Raw genomic sequence first — 25238 nt, forward strand, 5'->3', positions numbered from 1 at the left:
GAAAACAATTTTAAAATGTACCAACCAAAGATAGGCTCAGTAAGTTACTGTCTACTTAGGTTTCAGGACAGTAAGCCCAGAAGGAGAATAATACCTCTCCAGGTGCCAACCCAAGAAGAGCCACCAGTGGAACCAATGACACCCACAGGGCGGGTCCTCATTCCAGGAAAGAACTCTCTGTGCACAGGTAAGCACACTGCCTTTACTAGTGTCTCCTTGCTTGTTTCTGTAGTCACAGACAAAACATTCACTACTTCATACAAAATAAACACATAAAACACATTTGCATACAACCACTACAGTTCGATGCCATTTCTGCCCAATACCACTTGTTGTATTTCTCAATGAATCTATGCAACCTGTCTGGACTAATAATTAGGTTGAGAAAAGCCTAAAATTGGACAGTACATTTGGAATTTATACCATTAGCCTGCTAAGTCTCTAGGTTATTCTTATGTTAACTTTACATATCAAACAATCATTGCTAGAAATTATGTATCTATAATTTCCTTAAAATAAAATCATTTGTAATTCATCTAATTAAAAAGAAGATAGAATCACCATATTTTTAGGCATATAGATAAGGGAATGTAAAACTGGGAATGCAGTTTGAGCTCAAAGGCATAAAATGTAGTTTTGAAACCACTATCGTCTATAGGTCATTTTTTTTTTTCTCAGAAAACCGTATTTCCATTTGGGAGGCACTTCTGGCTCTACTCAACAGACACCTGCTTCTCCTCTTCCTTCCTCCTTGGAAAGGATGGCTTAAAAGCAATCTCCAGTACTAAACACCTATAAATCAAGTGCAGCTTCTAAAATCTCCACCCCAGCGCCACTTGCCAAGAGAATAGTTCCCACATGCTGACTTTGACAAAGCACAAATTCAGCCATAATTAAAATCAACCACCATCTAGATGAAAAGGTCATTTTCCAAACACGTTTGCATTTTGGAAGCATAAAGAAAACTGAAAAGATCACAACACAAAATCCAGAGCAATAACTTGAAAGTAATCATATTCATTAAGCTTCACAATGTAAGGATAAAGTTACAATCGTGGAAAGAAAGCAGAACGAAAGAATGGCACATACTCAAATATTTTACCCATGTTAAATTAATTTCAGATTTTTGTTAATGTCAAAGTTTATTCACACTTAGAAACAAATACTGTCAGCCGGGTATTAACCAGTCATGGCCACCCATGGAGAAAGCTTAATGACCAGTGACTGTCTCAACTGTCAGTTTCTTTTTATAGCAATTGAAACAAAACAAAACAAAAGAACTCTTCCAAGCTCCTAGAGAAGTCCATAGGGATGAGAAGAATCTGAGAGGCTGGAAGCTAGGGTCCTTCTGTTAAAGAACAACCTAAATGGGTACCTCCTATGTTCCTTTCAAAAACGGTTAATGAATTTAAACTAAAAAATTTGTAACAGTAAGAGTCACCTGCAAACAGGTACCTATTTATAGTCCATACAGTAAGAGCCATGTTGGAAAGCCTATGTACACCCAACTCAACAGGACAGTGCAAGACACAAGACAGGAGAAAGGGCTGGCTGGTGTGCTTACTAAATTTCCTGTCAGGGCCTGGGGATTTAGCTCAGTGGCACAGCGCCTGCCTGGCAAGCGCAAGGTCGTGAGTTTGATCCCCGGTACCGGAAAAAATAAATAAATAAATAAATTTCCGGTCAGGTGAAAACACACAGGAATATATAAGGATTTATCTAGATTGAGGCAAAAAGCACTGAATGTCAGTTCTAGGTTAATGATTAGAAGCATATAAAAAATAAACTGCAAACAGCTGAAATTCGTGTCACATTGCAAAGTTTTCAAACTGAACATTTCTGTAATTTTTACGAATATATAGCCGGGCATGGTGGCACATGCCTGTAATTCCAGCACCCAGGAGGTGAGACAGGCGGATTGCTGCGAGTTCAAAGCCAGCCTGGGCTACACAGTGAGTCCAGTTAGCCTGAACTACACAGTAAAGAACTACACACACAGTACATAACATTTTTCATATAAAGTGGTACATTAGATTACTAACAACTAGTCAAATAACAGCCAGTTACATCAATATTACTACAGTAAATATTATTACAGTGAGTCCAGTTAGCCTGAACTACACAGCAAAGTGAGTCCAGTTAGCCTGAACTACACAGTAAAGAACTACACACAGTACATAACATTTTTCATATAAAGTGGTACATTAGATTACTAACAACTAGTCAAATAACAGCCAGTTACATCAATATTACTACAGTAAATATTATTACAGTAGAATTCCTATTATAATGAGGAAATGTCATAATGCAATATGAAAATAACTGAAACACATCAAAAAAAAGAAAAAAGCCTTATTAGCCCTTTCTAAAAATTTATGATAAAAGTCTTAAACAGCACTCATATCAAGGAGCTTTATCTCTTGCCAGCAAAGATAATGACTGCAAAAATTTCAAGGAGACCCATTTGGCCATAGTTTTTTAATCTTACAATTGTACCTCAAACTAGTTTTTAAATTGCATAGAAGCCCTGTATTATGGCTTCTGTCTAGATGTCCCCGCCAAAGCCTCATGAGGTCAGGGGGTAGGCTTCTAGAGTTTATGATTGATTCATGGTCCAGAGTTGGGATTACGAATGTGAGTGCTACACCTGCCCTGGGGTGGTAGTCTGCATACAATGTAGGGGAGCGAAAGAAGCTGCTTGCTGCCCTCCCGGCCTTTTTGCTCTTGCCCGCTCCCTCGGCTGCCTTGAACTGCTGCCCTCTTCCACGTGACACCCTGCCTTGCAGCCAGCTGAGTATGGAAAGAAAACTCCGCAAACTGTGAGCTAAATAGACCTTTCCTTCCTTAATTCTGGGCATCGGTATTTTGTCTCAGCAACGGGAGAAAAACCAAGACACCCTGTAAAATACGAGGACATCAGTAAGAGAAAATAAGAAGCAAAAAAAAAGGAAATTCTCTCCCAGCTCCTAGAGAAATTAGATTACAAAATTGAACTAACAATCTTGAAGTCTATACAACTACATTTTGCCTTAAAACCCAATATACAGAAATTCAAATTAACTAGTTAAATCAATTATTCACATTATAAAAGACATTAGATTCTAATTTACTTCATTAAAGCTTTTACGCTGAGTTATTGTACAGGAGAATATGCCCTAAAATAAAACTTTCCAGACTTTCACATCACTATGTGAATTATATGCCAAAGTATTTTGTAATCACGTTTAAAAAATAATCCTTTTGTTTAAGATTCACTAAAAAATATTCTCTGCTACAAGTTTTTAAGACTACACCAAGGAGAACAGCAAATTTCTTAACTGCAAGTGTGAGTTTTAGTTTTAATATTTAGAAGAACCAAGTTATAGTACTAAAGAAAATTTGCATGGAAAACCAATAAAGTAACTTGCTAGGCTAGGAAAAGACTACTATAAACCTAGCAATTAACTTGTAAGGTCTAAGAGAACATTTCCACTTATTTATTGAAGTGTTATTTGTTAAGGTGCAGACACTGTGCTATATGCTAGACATGCAGACAGGGTAGCTACTTCCCTCAGACTCAGGTGGTAATAAAACAGGAACACTTCAGGGGCTCATAGATGCTGACAAGGACTCTGTGGTCACTGCCAAAGAGCCCTTGAAACAGAGGAGCCATCAGAATGCTAGGGCTGCAGGGGAAGGAAGGAGACCCAAGGTTTGTTTTCATAAGTCACATTCAGAACACCATAGGTAGATGACTGAAGAGAACATACAGTGGACATCAGCCATTCCTCTACTCTTAATCAGTGAGAAGATGCTCATGTTTGCTCTTAGTAAAAGTATGACCTTATACCAGTGATAACAAACCTTTTAGAGCTTTCAAAGATACAAACAGCCTGCTATAGTATGTATGTCATAGGTTTCCCACCACTACCCTATCGATTTGCAGATAATGGTTCTGTAAGTTTCATTTGTCATATGGGCTCAAACCTATAGGATCCAAGACAAAAACAAAAGGCAATAATTACTAAAGCAATTCCTCAGATAAAACCTTATGAAAAGTCTCACTGCCTGCTTTTTATAAATTCGAAGTATTTCTAAGCTTACTGCTGATCAATTATTAGGAAGAAATACTTGTATGCAAAAAAGATGTCTACAGCTCCATCTACTGACCAAGCTCTAAGTGTACATGATAAAGGTTGGAAGCCGGAGCACCCTTCATCCTCCCAGAAATTGCAGAGAGAAAATCCAGTTTCCAGAAACTTAGCATGTTCTGCCAATTCAAAAAGACCTAACATACTAAAAATTCCTCTTATCTGACACTGCAAGAAAATTAGTATCAAAGAACAACACTTTCTAAAACATGTTCCTGGACCTACACATCAATAAAATATGCTAGTTCATACTTATTTAAGGAAGAAAAGAAAAAATGTAAACGATCTGAATTAGAATGATACTTTGCTTATAAGAGCAAACAAAATATAAATAATTTTTAAAAACAAATAAAAGGTAATAGAGAACAGGAAGAAAAATCTTTTGCAAATGGGAGGGAAACTAGAGACAGAGAGAAGGAGGGAAGAGAAGAAGGAAAAAAAGAATTAAGTATGTTAAATACATGTACCTACTCCCTAAGACGAACATAAACACTACGTACTGCAAACGTGCTAATAAAAAATAAATAAGACTTGTATATATATGCTACTTTAATTAAAACTTTCATTCATCCTCTTAGTTAAAATGAGTCGAAGCATTAACTTAGAGGAGCAGAGAAGGGGCTCAAATGAATTACACACTCCATTAACTCTAAAACTACACTGGATTCTAGTTTAAAAAAAAATTACAAATCATATTCATAAATGTACATTAAATATAAGAACTCCTTCACAACCAGTTATAATCCTAAGTGTCTCTCTAAAAAATCCAGGTCAACTACAAAAATATACCACTAATTAGATATTTCAAACATCCCCCAAATAGCACAACTAGAAGAATGCAAATGAAAAACCTACTGTTGAAACAACCTTAAAAGCTAAATCACACACTTCCATCAACTTTTTTTTGCACAAATAAAAACAAGTTTTCAAACAAGGCAATCAATACTGATCGAATGTGTCTAAAAAGAGCCTTCGAACAAGAAGGTAATTTGAAGACATTAGAACTGCTCTAAAACAGTGATGGTGAACCTTTTAGAGCTTTCAGTGATAACAAACAGCCCGCTGTGGCATATATGCCATAGGTTCTCCACCACTGCTTTAGAATTACTCCGCTAGAGTCACACTCCACTGAAAACTAGGCAACCCTCATCAAATCATCTGGCTTCCCTTTGCCTCAGTTTTTCTCTCTGGAACAGGGATGATGCTAGTCAGGCTAGGAGAGGGACAGCAAGTCCAACCTGGGAGGTGTTTTGACTGCACCCAGTCATGCACACCAAAGACTCCCTAAACCCTGCTCATTCAGCTCTTCTCTACACACAATGCTCCAGCCTTCCCCAAGTTGCAATGGGCCTCTCCATTACGTCCTTGCAGGCAGCAAGCATAGCAGGGGCATGCTGGCTGGTCTCCCTATAACCACGTCTGTTCTAACCATATGAGAAGAACAAATATGTCTTACTCTCTACAGACAAAACTCTTACAGACTAACTCTCAAATCTCTGATGGGTTTTCCTTGGTCCAGGACAGGTCAGCAGTCAATTCAGTGAGAAGCCACTCGCACTTTCCAATCTAAAGCATCTTACTCTACTAGTGGGAAAGAAACGTTCTGACACCAAATGCTCTGACTTTGTACCCACGGAAGGTACAAAGGCCCATAGGCTAATGTACTAAGGGCCAAAAATAAAATGATAATAAAGAATTATGACTATCGAAGTGGAAACAATAGGCACAAGTCTATGGTCATAAAGTGGTAACTTTAATATAGAAAGAGTGATAGAATTAGGAACAGTATGCATTCCTCAGTGTAACTAGGCAAAAATCATCAATGATGTCAGACCAATCAGATGAAAGGTTGCTGGGGAATCGGACATGCAGCTATCTCCAAGTGTCACTTTACTAACTTCAAACTGGAACACATGCCTTTTAATGGGGAGACCTGGCAAACACCACCTTAACCCAGGGATCTGGGCTAAGCAGACCCAACAGCAGGCCACCCCAGCATCGTGCATGTTCTGACAGGACGAAAAAACTCTTGAGGGCTAAGAGGCACTTTTGGCAGAAAGAGCAAATAGGAGAAAAATACTGAATGTACATTCATAAAAAACTTCAATGTCAGAAAAAATAACAACAAAGGTAGAAAGTCATCATAAAATAAAGGAGGCCAAAGGACATAATGCATAAACATGACAAGTGAATTTTGACTAAATCCTGTATTTAAAAATAAAGATCGGACATTTTAGGCCAACTGAATCCATCTGAGTATGAGCCAAATAATAAATGATGTTACAGAGTCTTAGCTGATTTTCTTAGGTTGATCATATATTAAGAAAACATCTTTATTTTTAAAAGATATATGCTCAGTCAGTTCAGCGAAAGAGCCCCAAAGGGCTCAAAGAAAATATATATTCTATATAAACAGACACATGTGTATATGCAGAAAAATAAAGAGACAAAAAAAAATGTGGAATAAAAACAAGTTAATCTAGAAGAAAGGTAAATTGGATATTCACTATACTAGTCTTTCAATTTTTATGTAGACTTGCAACTTTTCAAAACAAAATGGTTAGAAAAAAAGTCTGCAGGTTCAAGAGTAAGATTAGGCTGGAATGCTCAGGCCTTTGGCTCTCTGAGCCTTGGTATATACTCCAGTGACAAACAAGAGTACAGCTGGAATGGCCTCACTCTACGCACAGCACACAGTGCTGCCTGATGGGAGCTTTGCACTCAGGTCCCCTCTACATGTGGTGGCTGCCAGAGTGTCACATCTAGGCCAATTTGGCTAGGAAGCAGTCTGTCTCCCAGCTGTGGCCTCCTTGCCACCAACATATTAGGCATACAGGATTAAAGTCCACACAGCAGAGCTCCAGGGGTGCAGCTGGACCTGTACTGTGTAAGAAAAAGCAGTAGCCTGCGCTCTGTTCACTCACACAGAAGGTAAAGGCTGACTGGCGCTGTGGTCATCAGTGCCCAATATAGTAAAATAGACCTGATACTATGACCAAACGACTTAACACAGAGAGCCTCCTAGAACAGACATAGTTCCATACATGAAGATCTCAATGCACATTCATAATTGCTGATCACTAATATTCTTGCAAGTTCTCATACTCAAAGAACTACTTGTTTCCCAATCTCAACCTTCCTGAAAAACAAACTTTGTCCTATTTTCCTTCAAACATTTTACTAACATTTTCAACATCAAGCCTAAAATTTATTATCTAATGCTAAACGTGTAAAACAGATTTTCTAAATAACCAAATGAACAAGTATTCATGCATTTAAAGGCACTGCAGGCAGGTACCCCTGTAAACATCATGGAATTAACCAGGACACGCAAGTTATCCATGTAAGAGACAGTGAGAGTCTGGAGGGGCAGCGGTGAATGGCAGGATACACTGGATTGGTGTGCCGGGACAGATAAGGGACAGTATGGAGAAGTAGGAAAAGGGAGTTTTAAAAAAGAAGAATCAAGAAATATCCCAAGGTCTGGGTGATGAAAAACTAGAGAAATGGCCTTCTCATTTATTGAGAAGGATCAGCCTAGGAGAAAAACAACTTGTGAAAGAATGATTAAGACATCCTCATGTTTAAGTTGCCTGAAAGAAACCCAAGAAGAGAAACATACTAGATTGAGGGTTTATGCTTGCAAGTGCTTGTGTATGTTTGTGGACACCTTCTCCCAGAATATGTCCTGCAAATACATGTAATAATGAAAACCAGATTTTAAAATGCACTAAGTAATCTGTGAGTGGCTGCAAACACCTCCAGTCAGAGCCACTTGATGACATAACCATCCTTCCCACTACTCATGTTACCAGCCCTGCACTACTTCCTAATTTTTTTCTTTACCTTCTGTCCTCCCCACTCCTTCTATCCCCAACCAATTTCTTTAGAGAACATCAGTTATCTCTTAACACATTCACAATGGGGTTATAATTTGTTTGTCTTGCTGCTGGGTGACTCTGACTTGACTCTGGTTGTCCCACCAGTTTGAACCATTGGTGGTACATGCATAACTATCTGAAAAAATGAGTGCCGCTGTAGCTACAAAAAAAACCCAAACAAGTTATAACATTTAACACACCCTGCACAATTCAGCCACCTTGATGTATGAAATATTTTAAAGAAATTCATGAATATAGAATCTTTTAATTTAATGAAATAAATTTATTGATTATAATAATTTTAATTGGTATGAGTAGTACTAATATTTATATTTGGGCAGTAATTATTCAAATTCAAGCAACTACCATAACTGGACTCAGTCCGTTCACAGATTTTTCATTAATTTTATTAGTAAAAAGACCAACAGAAGTGTGACTCGATCTGCCTGTACCACCAGTGGTAGGAGCTGCCCAACGGGACAGCCCTGTACGTACCACTGGTGGTTCAAGCTGGCAAGAAGGTGTTAGTCTCCAAAACCCTTTGAAAAGCAGAACTAGATATTAAGGAAAAGAACTGCCTTTTTCAAAAAGAGTAATCTGTAAATACTGAAAACTAAGATTAGAATTAAATTTTAATAAAAATTCACAAAACTTTTTCATGAATAGTTAAGATATCTGAATGACCACAACTCACTCTGTGTGTCCTTGGAACACGTTTACAGAGTGAATGGAAGGGTCCCTGAAATCCCAGAGACGGAAAGTCGTGTCACGAGAGGAGGTCACCACAAGCCGCTGGGTGGGGTGTGTACAACAGTGCGTTAACTCCTGATCATGCCCTGCAACCATAAGATGACAAAAATGCAAGGTTATCCACCTGTAGATACAGAATGAAGCTTTTTTAAAAACACAAGAATAAAAAACACACATCTTTATGGTCTCCACTGCTAATATCCAATGGAAAGGTGAACCTAAAGGAATCTCTTAATAACTCTTAATTAATAACTCTTAATTAATCTCTTAATAATAACTCTTAATTAATCTCTTAATAACTCTTAATTAATAACTCTTAATTAATCTCTTAATGTGGACTCACAGTGGGACCAATTTCCCCTCAGAAGGTGGAAGCCCCTTCAGCAACCCATTTAAAAGAAGCAGGGTGTAGGTACAGCCCATTTTCTGATCCTAACATTTACATGACCAGACCAATCACTTTAACAGGCTAAGTACAACAACCTAAATCTCAGTCCTTTACTTCTAAAAAGTTCTAATAGCGTAATATTTGAGCCCTCGGTAAAATACACACCCTGTACATGCCCTTCCCTTGCATTTGGGCAGAAATTATAAATATGGTGAGATAATAATTATGATGCATTATAGGGCAAAAAGAATTTCACAGATGTAATCAGCTCTTTAAATCAGTTGACTCTAAATTAATTCAAAGAAAGGTTATGTTAAGTAGCCTGGCCTAAGCAGATGGGCCCTTGCAAGGGGTCCTGGCCCTCAAAGCAGCTGGAGAATTTACAGCAATGAAGGTGTGCTCCTGTTAGTCTAGAAGGCAACAAACTGCCACATGAGGAAAGGTCTTTAGACAGGTCTCTGGGAACCAGGGTATGGCCGCTAGATGCTCAGAGCAGTCCTCTTCTAACAGCAAGAGCCTGGGGAGTCTCAGTCACATGGTCACAAGGAAATGGATTCTCCCAACTAGTAAGTTCAAAAGAAATGTCCAGCCCAGGCAATACCTTCACTTCAATCTTTGAGGTCTCAGGCCAAGGCAGAGCTACCGTGGACCTAGAAATCCCGAATAGGAAACCAAGAAGTAGTAAATTCTGTTGTCTTAATATACTGAATTTGTAGAAATTTGTCACAGAGAAATAGAAGATTGATGCTGCAACCATATTTCAAATACCTAGCTGCTACATGCTACAATTAATCTCCTAAAGATAAAATGAATTTAGCTATTAGTTCCATTAATTAGAAAAAGATAGCCAAAAATTACAACAGAAGAGCCAAGGAGACTAGAAGCAATTCTGATAAGAAGTAATTTGCAAGATCAGACTTAAATACATGAACATAAACTGCAAGCACCCAACTAAGAAGTTCAGAGTTCTCAATAAGGTACCTGTGAGAGAATGAACAAGTTCGGAAGTCTCGACATCATACAGGTTCGCCGTTCTGTCCCATGAGGCTGTCACTGCCTGCTTCCCTCCAACGAGCCAGTCAGCAGCTATGACCACTCCCTGGTGGCTTTTGAGAGAGGTCAATGGAACCCGAATGGTAGGGCAGTCACTGGACACATCTCCATCGATATCAGGCTCATCTTTATCTGAGCATTCTATTTCATCTTCTCCAGATATTTGCTGCTAAGAGTAAAATCAGAAAAAGAAAGATATCCTGGGAATCACGAATTTTTTTCTGAAGTGGCTACACCATGAGACTATTCTCATTTCTCTTTCCAGGATTTATTTAACATAGACTTACTCATCATTATAACCAATATAAGCACAGTGTCTAATACAAAAGTAATGATCATTTCATTTTTATTAATTCTTATGACTGGCTATAATTAAAGGTCAAATACCAGGAAAAAAAGTTAAGGCCACTAAGACATCAAATGATGTCATTCATTTCCACTAACAAATACAATGATTTTCAGTATTTCAAGTTTTTACCACTTGTTAACAGAAATATAAAACTAAGAAACAATTAAGTCAGTAATTTATAATACAAAAAATGCATTTCAATTCTTAGAAGATTTTAAAATACAGGCTTTGAATTCTTTTTCTTTTTTTTTTTTCCCCGGTACCGGGAATCAAACTCACACCTTGCGCTTTCCAGGCAGGCACTGTGCCGCTGAGCTAAATCCCCAGCCCCAGGCTTTGAATTCTAAAATAATTCTAAGTTACAATAACTTAGATTTTATTGCTATAACATAAGAATTCACTTTTTTTTCTATGCCATCAATGAAGTCTTTAGTCAGAAGCCACAGATAAAATAAAAGGATAACAACCACCCCTTCAAGAAAATGTGTTTATTTATTCAACAAATATTAATCAAGGGCTTGCAAATACATTGGGTTCTATTTACAAAACGGTGAAGGGGACAGATGATATCTGTCATACGTAAGACTATGATCATTCTAGGTGACTGGAATGCTCAAAAACACAAGACTTGCAGAATCTCTGCCCTTAAAGAACTTTTATTCTAATGAGGAAGAGACTACTATACATTAAAAACACTATGATCATTCTAGGTGACTAGAATGCTGGAAAAAAGTCCGAAGTCCCTGCCCTTAAAGAACTTTTACTGTAATGAGGAAGAGACTACCACACATACATACACATGTGTGTACACACAAATACATTTTAGTATGAGAATGTGTATCACATGTACCCACCCACTAGTAAGAGGATATGTGTCACATGAGCATAAACTTACTAGGGGATATTATATATGCTTACACACTAGTAAGGAAATACGCAAGTACATTTACACAGGTGGCAATGATTGCTATGAAGAAAAGCAACACGACAAAGCGTGGTAAAGGAGCTTCTATTTTATACAGAATTACTGAGGAAAGACTGGCAAGTTAACATTTGAGTCAGACTGTGAAGAAAACAAGGAGGAGAGGCACGCAATTTTTGGAGGAAACAGCATTTCAGGCAGAGGGAACAAGTGTAAATAAAGGCCTCCGTGCTGTAAAACCAAAGTTGTCAGTAGCACAATGTGAGGGGCACAATGCAAGGGGAGGGCAGACATAAGTGAAGTTGTGCGAAGTCTGGTATAGTAGACCATGCAAAGAACTTTGGGTTGTATCTTGTGTGCGATGGAAAATCAGACAACTTCAAGCACAGTTGTGATATAATCTCATGCATGCTGTGTGAATAAAGGGAAAACTATAAACTAAATTGTGTCTCCTGCAAATTCATATATGGAAGCTCTAACCATCAGGACCTCAGAATGTACTTGGAAACAGGGCCTTGAGGGAGGTAATTAAGATTAAAAGAAGGTCATCAGAATAGACCCTAATCCAATATAACTGTTGTGTCCCTTTTTCCCCCCTTTTTCCAGCAGCAGGGACTGAACCAAGGGCCTTAGCACTGAGTTACATCCCCAGCACTATTTAGTTTCTGCAACAAGGTCTCACTAAATTGCCCAGGCAGGACTGAAACTTGCCATCCTGCCTCAGTTTCACCAAGTACTGGGATTACAGACGTGTGTCACTGCACCCAGTTGATAACTGGTATTTTATAAGAGATCAAAACACAAAAAGGCAAGGGCATGTGCGGACATGGTGAAAAGGTGATTATGGGCAAGCCACAGAAAGGCCTCTGAGGAAAGTAATCCTGAAAGTACCTTGATCTTGAAAGCTTCTAGGACTGCAGTAACACACATTTGTTACTGAAGCTGTCCAGCTGTACTTTTTGGTTATGTCATCTCCAGAAAACAACACAGAGAAAGTGAAAGATTTTAAAAGGACAGGTAAGAGAAGGTGACCTGGAAAAAAAAAAAAAAGAAAGAAGGTGGCCTAGACTAGGGTGATGTAGGTAAAAAGAAAAGCTAATTAAAGCACCCTCTGAGTAAAGCTCTGGATTTGTTGATAGGTTGATATCACATGGACTATGAAAAAAATACAAGAGTTCACAGACGAAATAAATGTCCAAAGCGTTGAGCAAATGATGGGGACATTTCCTGAAGTAGGTGGCACAATAAACGGAGCAAGTTGAGAAGACATCTAGAACCCAAGTTTAGAAACAGCAGGTCTGCAATGTCCACACTGCATAGGTAGAGACGGATTGGTAGTTAAGTGACTCCAGAAACCTAAACTTAAAAGGAGTCAGAGACAGCATGCAAGTCTGAGAGCCAGCAGCAACAGACGGTCCTCAAAACCACAGGTGCTAAGATCAGCTGGGAACTAGTGTGAGAGAAATGGTGAGCAACAGAGTATCAGGAGAGGAGAACCACACACAGGTGAGTGGCAGAGCATCAGATAAGAAATAGTGCACCAACAAGACTCAAGAGGAAGGAAGAAAACAGGAAAAACAATGTCTGTGTTGCAGGAAGAGCCATGGTTAATAAACGCAATGATGCCGCCCACAGAGCACCTTCAAACTGCTGTATCTGCCAGGCACAATGGCCCATGCCTAAAATCCCAGAACTTAGAAAGATCGAAGCACAAGGATCACAAGTTGGAGTTCCACCTGAGCAATTAGTGAAACTCTGTGTCAAAATAAATTTTTAATTTTTTTTTTAAAAAGGAAAAAATGGGCCGGGAATATAGCTCAGTGGCACAAGTACCTGCCTGGCAAGCACAAGGTCCTGAGTTCGATTCCCAGTACCAAAAAAAAACAAAACAAATAAAAAAGGAAAAACATAAATGTTTGTTGGATGAGTGACATGAAGGGGATGGAGACCATGACCGAGGCCCAGCAGAGCAGCAGAGACACAAAGAAGGCCTGAGAACAGTGTAGTGGGAGAGAAAGGAATGCAGGTATCACTTCTGAGGTCAGGGTGGAAAAACCAACAAGGTGCTAGTTCTGGGTGAGCCATAGGACAGATGTGGGAAGGACCTGGGAAAGGAACACTCCAGTGATAGAGGACAGAAGGAATCACTGCATGAGCAGCATCCACAGGAAGAGAGGAACAGGACATCAATGATGGAGGCAAGGTTACACTCCAGTGAGTTGAAGAGGACAGCTGGTATCATGAAGAAACAGCTGGGAGAGGGGGTGCAGAGTTCTGTCCAACTGCTTCCATCTTCTCAAAGAACTAAGAAGCAGAAGCTGGGAAGGAGGAAGGACTGGAAAGTACAATAGGCGTGTCATAGCATAGGGCCAGACTGACATGGAAGGCCACAACCTAAGAGTTGAATGCAGAAAAGAGAGGAAAAGTGGATTTAGCCAGAATTAAGATTTCTCCAGGGACAAAAGATCTGCAATCTAGTGAGCAAGTTCAACACAAATGATTATGCATAAACTACCCATTTCAGATTATGCTACCAGCTACAATGAAAAAGTACAGGTGGACTTGAGAGTACACAAGCATGATGTAACCCTTTAAGGAAGTCAGATCCAAATGACATGAAGGATGAGGAGTTTAGGGTAGGCGAGGAGGCAGCCAAGAAAGGAAGAGAAAAGAGATAAATACAGAGAAGCAAGAATAATTAAACTTAGTTTGGGGTGAAGTGGGGAGGACAGTGATAAAAGATACTAAAAAAGCTCATCAGGAGCAATCAAAAGCATAATTCCTGAGGTAGCAAGACTAGTTAAGACAAAACTGCAGTGACCTGGCTAGAGAAGATGCAGGCTTATAAACAGGTAGAACAGTAAAGGGTCAACAAAACCCTTTCCCTTCTGCCTAACAACTTCTTTCCCAGGTCCTTCCACTCAAGGTAAAATGACTTCTGGTGGATAAACTGCACCTAGGCAAGGAAGAATCCACAGTCATCATAAATTTCTGATGGGAAGGATGAAGCTTGGCACCTGTCACCCCTAACCCTGGCTCTGAACATAGAGTAGTTCAGGAAGCACTAGGTCCTAAGCCATAAGACTTCTCAGCAACTGTGGCAGCTACAAAGAGTCCTAGTCATACAGAAGAAGAGCACAGCTCTGGACAGCTCTGTAGTAAGGGTCCTCTGCGGACAACTGTGTGAACAGCTGCAAGGGTTCCATCAGACAAAAGTGTGGATGTGACCCCTAAAGCAGGATGGTCCATGGGGTAAGAAAAGGAGACTCAAGAACTAGAATCAAAGCTGGGTGGGGGCTGGGGGTTTAGCTCAGCGGCACAGCGCCTGCCTGGCAAGCACACGGTTGTGAGTTCAATTCCCGGTACCAGAAAAAACAAAAACAAAAAAACAAAGCTGGGCACAGTGGTACATTTCTGTATTACTAGCTACCCAGAAGAATGAGGTAGGAGGATCACAAGTTTAAGGCCAGCCCAGGCAACTTAAGACCTCCAGTCATCTGAAAGAGAAAGAAAAAAATTGGAATTGTAAGATTTCATGCATTGGTTGGAAATGGGGGTTGGAGAGGATGAAACAGAGTAGTGTATCAAAAGAATGCTAAACTTTCAGACAGTTTTGTTGACTGCTGGACCCCTGACCTAGAAGAGTGAGCTCAAACAGCTATTAACTAAATATTTTCTTCTAGAAGGAAATAAACGGGCTAGGGATATAGCTCAGTGGCATAAGCGCCTGCCTGGCAAGCGCAAAAAAAAAAAAAAAAAAAGGAAATAAATGACTAGGAATACAATGGAGCTACTTCCTCAGACAGGAAACATCTGAGGAGGACTGAGAGTCAGATCATGTGTTCAGCTAGGGTTAGGGTTAGTGTCTGGCACGTGAAAGAACCCCTGGAGGGACTGTGCATGGAGCACAGACAGTATGAGGGCTCAGAAAGGAGCCCTGGAGCTCCTTGTTGGCAGGATCCATGTTTTAAAAAGTGCAACAACATTAGTTAGTACTTTGCAGAAGTAATTTTTCCAAACTACACAATGTACTAAAAGATCCTTTAAAGTGTTAAGACATGTTCCATTTTAAGTACTTTTAACCTTCATTTGGCAAGAGATAAAAAGGTTGGAATTGTTGATACATATTTCTATTCTTAGAAATAATCTATTTAACTTTGATCATTTTACTATAAGCAAAATTTTAAAAGTACATTCAAGAATTGTTGATTTATATTAATCAAAGTATCTCTGAGTCCTCAGAATCAAGGAATCGCTCAATCAGTATCCTAACGTAGCAAGGGCCATTAGAAACCTCTCAGTTAACCCCTTTCCAATTTTACTTTCAAATTGGAAAATCAACCCTCATAGTTAAATAACTAGTAACCTAGTTACTAGTAATATGTAACATAACTAGTGTGTGACATAGCTATTTCATTGGTAATCTAAATCTGTTTACACTACATCACGCAAATATTTATCAACATTGTAGATCAAGTAAAACTGACATAAATCTGAAGAAAATATCCATGGGAAAGCTGTACTAATTCAAGATAAATACAGACTTTAACAGATTACAGTTTATTTTACAATCTAAGAATAGAACTGCTAAGCAAATGTGAGTGAAGACTGACCCCCACAAATTTTTTTAAAAATTGACTTCAACCAAAGAACTATTCACCAATAACTACCTACTACAGAAGTCAAAGCAGCTGTCCTCAGCAATGCTTCCAAAGCAGTTCAAGGTACTAACCAAGTTACAGTGTGCATTACAGGCCACTTTAATGAAGACTCAGCTCCCTTCCCCCAACATTAGTCCCAAATCCAGAGTTAGCAACTATCCAGCAAGACAAATATATGTATCAAACACAAGCAAAATAATAAAGGAAGTAAAATTAACATAATATTCAAAGTAAATTTTTTAAATTTAAGTACCTTACAAAAATCTTTCCTCTAACAAAACTGGTACTTTTTAAATTTATTTGGAGAACAAGTCATATGATTAAGTCATTCTTTTAATTTTCTAAACATTTACTCTTCACCCTCATTTCTCTGCCTTCAGTGTTCATTTTGCTCATTTCTTAAATGGATGCACAAGTTAAGTATGCCAATATAATGAACAGTTTGGTAATTTTACAAGAGAGAAAATAACTGCTAAAATATTTAATAGTTCTTCCCTATCCATGGGAGATATCTTCCAAGTTCTGCAGATGTCTGAAATCAAGTAGTACTGAGCCCTATACAACAATATACTATATTTTTCCTATGCAATACATACATATCTATGAAAAATTCATAAATACTTATTTATTCATTAAGCACAGTAAGTGACTAACAATAACAAAACAGAATTGTAACAATATTTTGTTAAAATTTATTTAGAACTTACAAATTATTTAAGGAATTTTCTATTTAATATTTTCAGACCACAGGTGAGGTAAAACCTCATAAGAAAGTGAAACTGCATAAATGGGAACTATTAAATAGTCATTTAAAAAGAACAGGCAAGACCTTTCAACTAAATAAAACTCATTTAACATCACTAGAATTAAATACTTAACATATCTCCAAACAGAACAATGTTTAGAATATTTGTAAAGCAGAAAACTAATATTCAAAGACTGAAACATCAAAATTAGAAGGACATTATCATCCTCACAATCAACTGAATCAGCCCAACACAAGCTGAAACTTCACAGATTTGTATTTGACTACATACAACCATTTGTTGTCACCATTTCCACTGGTTTATATGCAACCCAGGAAAGGGGTAACCAACTGTGATGACATATCTCTAAAGTTCACACTAACAGAAACTAGATGAAGATACCCAACATTCAAACAATTAAAGCCTTTGCTTGATCATATATGTAAGGATGCAGCCTAAAGTATGTGTCAAACAGCACAAAGAGAACAGTAATTTAAGGATTTCTTGCACATCAATTCATTCTTCTCAATATACTGTATCTTTTGTTAACTATGTCAAAATTTTACTCATACAAAAACGAGAATGCCTCCTCACCTGCCATCAACTTACGCAGTAATACAAACCCATGAAAGGTAAGCATGTCCAGCATCATATACATAAAACATTAAGAAATATAATCTACAGGCACTGCGCCGTGGTATCCTGGCCCCGACACCACACAGGCACCATTCTTTGAAACTGAGGAGGAACCAACCTTGTTCCCCGAGCCTGAAATGGGAGTAGCTGCCCTTCAACCTCTCAGTCACCTTCAGGTTATGCCCTCATCTTGAAGGGTGACATGTATTCAGAGCCACTGAGCTATTGTCTGGTGCTTGTACAATCTCGGCAGTCTTTATTTTATTCCGTATTTTCTGGTTCCTTTACTCCCACCTGGCCGTGTCTCCACTAGAAGAACCTCTTTTCTATTCCTGACTACCCTAATGGGTGATTTGAAGTTCAAACTTATACTAATTAACCTCTTTATCAAATGGATGTACAGCCACACCCTTGTGTTCTCTTCAGAATAAGCTTTCTACTTCCTGCAGTACACATACAGAATTTTCCAAATCTTCAATTTCTCTCTCTTATATTTTACTCTAATTAGTCAGAAGAAACCAGGCCACTTTTTTTAACACTTTCCTCAGAAATATTTCTCAGCCAAATATCTGAGTTTATCCTAAAATTAGAAATCCTACCTTCCACAAAACACTAGGACACAGTGAAGCCAAGTTCTTTGATACGTTGTAACAAGGATGAATATTTCTCAGTTTTCAATAACCTCTTCCTCATTTCCTTTGGGTGTGGCCTTTGATGTATGTATCTGCACCAACATTCTTCTTCATGATGGTAAGAGTATACCTCTAAAAAATTAGAAGCTTCCTTTCTAGTTCTCCTCTTTTCTTCCTTAGCCATCACCAGAATCGTTTTTAACATCCATATTTCTAACAATAATCCCTTCATGGCAATCTACACTTATTTTATCAAGTACCTCAAAATGCCTCAGACCTCTACCAAAGCCACCTAAATAAAGAATTTTAAGTACTTCTTGTATCAGCATCCCACCTCTGGTACCAAAACCTATCTTAGCTCCAACTGCCATAACTAATTACCATAGACTGCATAACTTACAACAACAGAAATTAATTTTTTCATGGTTCTGGAGGTCAGAAGTCTAAGATCAAGAGTCCCGCCTATTTGGTTTCTGGTGAAAACTCTCTTCCTGGCTTGCAGATGGCTTCTCTCTCATTCTGTCCTATGTGACCAGGGACAGACAAAATAAGTGACAGTGACAGCGTGGCACACATTCACATTGTCTGATGTCCCTTCTTATAAGGACACTAATTCCCTCAGATTAGGCTCCATGTTTATGACCTCAATTAACCTTAATTACTTCCTGGAGGCCCCATCTTCAAATATAGCCACACTGAAGATTAGGGTTTCAACATATGAATTGGGGGACAGAGGGAGGGACCCCATTCCGCACATAGCAGCTCCTATAAACTTATTCTAAAACTGGCAAACGCTCAGAATCCTACATTAGAAGGCCTATGTTGAGTTTTCAGGGTAAGTAAATGCGCTTACACTAGTGTCGGCAACAGGCTGGGGTGTCGGCAGCTGTACCACATATCTCCAAATATGAGCAGTCTGATCGCCAGAGGCTGAAGAGAGAAATTGGGGGAAAATTACCCAATGTACAAACCATGCACAAAATGTTCTCTTTGCTACACTCTACTAAGCAACATCAAATTTTTTTCTAACAGTGATCATTGAGTAAAATGAATGTACTTTATTTAGCCATTTCAGAGACCATACACTGCTATTAAAAACAGAGTAAATGTGCAAAATTGGGATTATAATTTCTTATAAAATTTTTCCCTTTCATTTTGGGGCAGAAAGGTGTAAAGATTCAGAAAAAGAAATTACAAATAGATTTTAGTTTCTATCCATCCAAGAGAAATTCTATTATCTGTAACTTGTCACTATAATAGATTAGGAGATGTTTCAGGAAATATTTTGTATTCATTTTCATCTCCCCATCGATAGGACTTTATAATTTGCCAGGCACAGATTTTTACTGCTACTTGTGCTACTTCCCTATTCCTCTCCACACAAGCCAAAGGTTATAAAGAAATGCTTTGATTTAGGAATACAAAGACAAAGGAAATCACTACAGGGTAAAGAAGAGGCCCTCCGATATACCAAAACAATCAAGTCTCACCCTCACAGAAACAATCTACCTTCTGTCTTGTCCTCACTGATGCAAAGCTCCCCTAGAGAAGGTAGTAAATGGCAGTACATGTTTTTTTTAATGGCAGAAATGAATTTATTACCCTGACTTGCCAATTTCTCTTCAAGTCAACACAGCATATAAATTGCAGTTTAACTCTCCTCTCTCTATAGCCAACCTCGTAACTTTATCTGTTTCAAAGTTTCTATCAGTTCCTTCTTGAAAAGTTTTTTGGTTTCACTCCTCCTTTCTAGCCCTTCGGTTTATGTCTACACAGATCCAACTGCCATTGGTCTCCTGGCTTCTAGCCTCCTCTCTCCAATCAATGTAATAATGCTTAAATTCCATGGCAACTTTACTCCTCAAATATTTGCTAAGGGGGCTGGGGATTTAGCTCAGCGGCAAAGCGCCTGCCTGGCAAGCGCAAGGTCGTGAGTTCAGTTCCCGGTACCGGAGAAAAAACCAAAAAAAAAAAAAAAAAAATTTGCTAATGTATAAAATAGCTATTATGGTTTAGGCCTGTGAAAATGACTCTTAGATTAACCTGCCCACCACATTCTTATCACATATAGAAATTCTCTCACCAAACAGTAATTCACTGCATCTCACATATTAAAAGCACTCATGCCTGAGCTCAGTGCCTCAACAATTTCACATGCATGAAGCACTTAGTCATCTCAACTTTTATATTCTATCCTAGGATCAGCAAAATCTCATGGGCTAAATCCAGCCACCCACCCATTTTTTGAAAATAAACAGCTGTATCCCTTCATCTGTACACTGTCTCTGTTCCTTTACACTATAACAGCAGAAATGAATAGCGGCAACAGAGACCGCCATGGTCACAAAGATGAAAATAGTTACTATGTGGTCCTTCACAGAAAATGTGTTGACTTCTGATCTACCAAGCCTATACATAACCTTTCAAGGTTATCACCAGTAACCCCAAAACATCATAGGGTTCTGTAGATATCTAACAACTTTAGGGCCGGGGATATAGCTCAGTGGCACAAGTGCCTGCCTGCCAAGCGCAAGGTCCTGAGTTTGATCCCCAGTACAAAAAAAAGAAAATATATACATATATATATATATATATATATATATATGACTAACAGTTTTATAGAGTATATCCTCACTACATTAAGGTTATCCTCCAAAAGCAACAAATAAAAATGTTTTTAAAACCATAATATAGAATATGCCAAATCCAAGTTACCACAATGTAGATAAATTATCTAGAAAACAGTGAAAATGCTGACTCTGAAAAAAATTGCTCTTTCTCAGTGTTATGTTTCTCATTTCTTTATTTTAGATGTACATAAAATTAGGAAACAGTAACAGGGCTTCAAAGAATCATGTCATAGGCAATAAAATTCTTTATAAAAAAACTTCAAGAAGAATATAAATTTATTTTAATACCACAATAAATTCAAGTCATTCTAATTGGTGATCCACCAATAATTTTAAAAAGCACTACTACTCAGTGTCTTTTTCTTTATTCATTTCTCATTTAATTCATAAAATGCCTGAATTTCCTAAAAGGCATAGATAATTCTGATGCTATCAATAAAAGAATGTCTATAGTTGTTTTAAGATTGTTAATAGTTTGTTTAATAAAGAAAAAACAACATACCAGTAAGAGCCAACTGCTCTGAGGGATGAAATTTTATAGAATTTACTGCAAAATAAAAATATTATAAACAGGTTTAAAGCAATAAAAACATGTTATAAATATTCGCTTCAGCACATACTGCAAAGTAAGATCAAAAATTAACGTAATTATGAAAGTTCATTATTAGATCCTCTGATTCAATTATGAACAAATAAGTTAGAACAGAGATACCATAAAAAAGTATGAATTATGAAATTACTCTTATAGGATTCACAGAAAACCAGTAACAATCTATTTCTTTTAATAGAGAAGTCATTTATAGCTAAAAACAAATGAGCATGAAAAAAAGAAAACATAATTGTGACAACTGGCAAGGGCAAATTATAGCATATAGAAACCGTTTACAGTCTACTCAACTGACCATAAGCCCCACCCCGCTCACCTTCCCACCTAACCCTAACCCCCAATCTATCCCACAAGAGGAGACTCTATGACCAAACTTCCACAGCCTAGGAGAACAAACTGGGATTAGGTTAAAGTGGTTATAATGTCCTCCCATTCTCCTTATCCAGATGCTTCAATGAGAAAAAAAGTAAAGGTGTGGTGAAGGTTTGGTAGAAGGTCTTGTGAGGAAACTTTTTTTGCTTTTGAGACAGGGTCTTACTACGCAGTTCAGCCTGGCCTTGAACTATGTAATCTAAGCACCAGGAATCTTCCTGCCTCAACCTTCCACACATCACATATGTGTACTACCACACCTAGCTGGAAGCTCTCATTTTCCTCATAAAGGAGTTAAGCAGAATAAAGAGTCCCACCACCTCACCTTCTCACTTTTTCCTTCTTTGAATATACATGGAATATGGTCAGCAGGACAGCAAGCATGAGCACATAAACTAGCACACTAAGGTTGGAGTCCATCTCAACAGGTCTGCTCAGATACTACACTGATCCTGAGCCTGCCGACCCACCTAGGAGTTTCCTCAAGTAAATTCTAGTTCTTAGAATGGATTAAAACACTGTCAGCCAGTTTGACAACAGCTGAACTGAAGTCACTCTGGGGAGGCTCAATCCTCATTTCCACAGCTTGTAAAGAAGAACATGCATGTCCCTTACATGAAACACAGCAGAAATTTTACCAAACTTCGATAAGGTTTTTTTATTATCAATGTGTTAGCTATACTATTAAAATTGTATTTTTCAGGGCTGGGGATTTAGCTCAGCAGCACACACCTGCCTGGCAAGTGCAAGGTAGTGAGTTCGATTTCCGGTACCGGAAAAAAAAACAAAAACAAAAAAAAGAATTGCATTTTTCTACAAAACTAAAAGGAAAAATACATAAGATGCTCTTTCATTGTAAATATTACAATACAGGTAACTAAGAGCTATAAATACTACAGTATAGGTAACTAACAAGAACTAATTGTGGACACCTTTTATGTAATAAATTTAAGCAATCATAATGCTAAAAATAAATTTATGAAATCTTAGATGACACAGACACAGAAAATATTTTTTAACAAAATTCTATTACATTTCTGAGCATTTACTTTAGGTATTGCATTAGAGAACTTAGGCAAGGCAACAGTCCCACAGCCAGAGTCTGTGGAAAAGATATACATACGTAAGAAGCATGAAGATATTTAAGTATGAATATATGTAAGCAATACAGATGTTTAATATGAGAAATGTATGAGCTTTTCTATACCCCAATAAGAAAAAGCCCATGGCAAGAATAAGACAGAACACAACGAAAATACCTAAAGAACAGGATCCTAAGAAAGGAAATGAGAGCCTGCAGCTCACTCAGAACCCTGGCCTTGGACCGGACCACTAAGAAAAGCAGAAAGGTGCTGAGATGAAGGACTCACCCAAGTGTGAAACTCTGAAAGAGCTAAAGGCAATGCTAACACTGAGTTTGTCTACAAAGATTAAGGGTACAATGGCAATTGGCAGAGAAGGTGAAAGAGTGGGCACGCAGCCTCTGATAGAGCCTGGACATGAGAGATTTCCAGGTAGAAAAGATGTCACAGGGTGTGCTGAACAAAAGTGAGAAATCAGATCAGGTCAAAACACTGGCACATACACGGGCACAGATGAAAAGGCAGAAAAGAGTTACTGTGGAAAGCATAAATTACAGACAAAAAAAGCACAATAATACAGATTATCCTTTATTTAACCTGAACATAACCAAACTGCCATTAAAGTAAATTTCTAAAATAGATACATATTTATAATAACTCATACATAGTTGCAGTTATAAAGTTTCCTATACTTGGTTTATATACTATATTAAATAAAATGTAGACTAACGTTATTTGTACATTGTTAAACAGTTAAGCTTTTTCCATTTGTTAAACCCATACAAGCTGAAGGGATAGTGTTCATCCTAGTCTCCAAAAGAACATACTTACAACTGAAATGGTAAAACTCTCTATCAAGTATGTATTTGCTATTGATATAGTTGATTTTAGTCATGCAAAACACATCCATGTAGGAAACAGCCTCTGACTACAGTACTCACTTAAGTAAATGCTTACCTGAACCCACGTGGCCTGAATATTTGACAAGACACTTCCCTGTCTCTATGCTCCACAGCAAAGCTGTGTGATCTGCAAGACCAGAAAAATCATTAATTTAGCCATCATGAAATTTATAGCCCTTTTAATAAAAGGAATAAGATAGCTATTTAAAAATGAGAAGTCACGCTACCACTAGTATTTCTTATAACTTTGATTCTACTAATCCAAAATTTTTTTTTTATTTTTTACTAATCCAAACTTTAACTGCTCTACGGAACACATTTGGACAAAGACTGGAGAAGTTGTGACTTGTCCTTTCTAAGTGATTTGCTGGTTTTCTCTAACAGCTTTTAAAATTCTATCCTGGTGTTAAACTTCTGCAATTTTTACCACAACTGTCATGGAGGACTTTTTTTCTGATGATGGTTAATTGGGGGTCTATATGCCTCACTCATACTTGGAAAGTTTTCTGCTGCAATTTCTGTAACAAATTTGCTGTCTTTTGACTTTTTTCTAACTCAAATTAACCTCAGGTTAGTCTTACTGGTATCACCTAGCAGCGACTGGACCCACCTCCCATACCCTCTAGCTGTTTTTGAGGTATCTGAGTGTGCAGTCCTGTGCACTAGCTTGCCTTCTAGGTCCAACACTCTACCCTCACACTGGTCACTTCTGCTGCCCATACTTTCAACAGAATTTATCACCTGGATTTCTGTTTGGTGTCTTTTCATGCTTTAATGAATTGTGCATTCATGTTTTCAATTGTTTTGGTCAGCACTACAAATTTTTACATATTTGCATCTTAAAAATTCACTGGTCATTTTGCTTATTAAGTCCATAATCTTCTTAGTTATATCTTTGAGCTCACTGAGTTTGTTTCTTCTCTTATTCTTTCATATAATTTAGCCATTTTATTTTTTAATTTCCTTCCCATTGATGTCCCTCAGATCTGCTCCGGGGGAGTTAGGAGCTGTTTAAGACATTTTATTTCCTTGTATGTATGTATATGTATTTTTTTTTGTCCAGCTGAGGGTTGAGGATCAATTAGAGTGGAAGAAAGACTTTGTTAATAGCATAGTGTCTACTTTCTAGTGATGCAATCTTGGCTTTATTTGCATTTTGGTATTTCACTACCTCTCTACCTACTCAGCTTATTATTTACAAAGAGAGAATCCCTACTGGTTGTAACAACCTCAACAGATCCAACCACATACCTTAAAATTTCTCTAACAATTTCATCCTTTTATTAATGCCCCTTATATACTGTACTATCCTGCTACTAACAGACGGGGTATGGAGGGAGAGGAAAAGAAAAAAAGGAAAAGAAAAAACAAGGAGAAGAGAACTATGAATCGGTGAAAATTAGAAGTTCAGGGGCTGGGGATTTAGCTCAGTGGCAAAGCGCCTGCCTGGCAAGCGCAAGGTCGTGAGTTCGGTTCCCGGTACCGGAGAAAAACCAA

General features: G+C 38.0%; 1 protein-coding gene across 6 annotated transcripts in view; it reads right to left on the reverse strand.

Moving 5' to 3' along the window:
• The window catches only part of Wdr37 (WD repeat domain 37), a 64717-nt gene that overhangs the window by 15012 nt on the left and 24467 nt on the right, over positions 1-25238 (reverse strand). For 4 of the 6 annotated variants that reach the window (XM_013513756.1, XM_013513755.1, XM_005383910.2 and 1 more), the window contains 5 exons: positions 23797-23868; positions 21281-21325; positions 19002-19078; positions 10131-10371; positions 8706-8847 (listed from right to left, as the gene is read on the reverse strand). In XM_013513756.1, the coding sequence (XP_013369210.1) occupies positions 8706-8847; positions 10131-10371; positions 19002-19078; positions 21281-21325; positions 23797-23868 (577 nt within the window). The remainder of the gene's footprint in view (positions 1-8705; positions 8848-10130; positions 10372-19001; positions 19079-21280; positions 21326-23796; positions 23869-25238) is intronic. The other 2 variants (XM_013513759.1, XM_013513758.1) reach the window with 1 other exon arrangement.

The sequence above is a fragment of the Chinchilla lanigera genome, unplaced genomic scaffold (genome assembly GCF_000276665.1).
Source record: "Chinchilla lanigera isolate Chin_1 unplaced genomic scaffold, ChiLan1.0 scaffold00020, whole genome shotgun sequence".
NCBI lineage: Eukaryota > Metazoa > Chordata > Mammalia > Rodentia > Chinchillidae > Chinchilla > Chinchilla lanigera.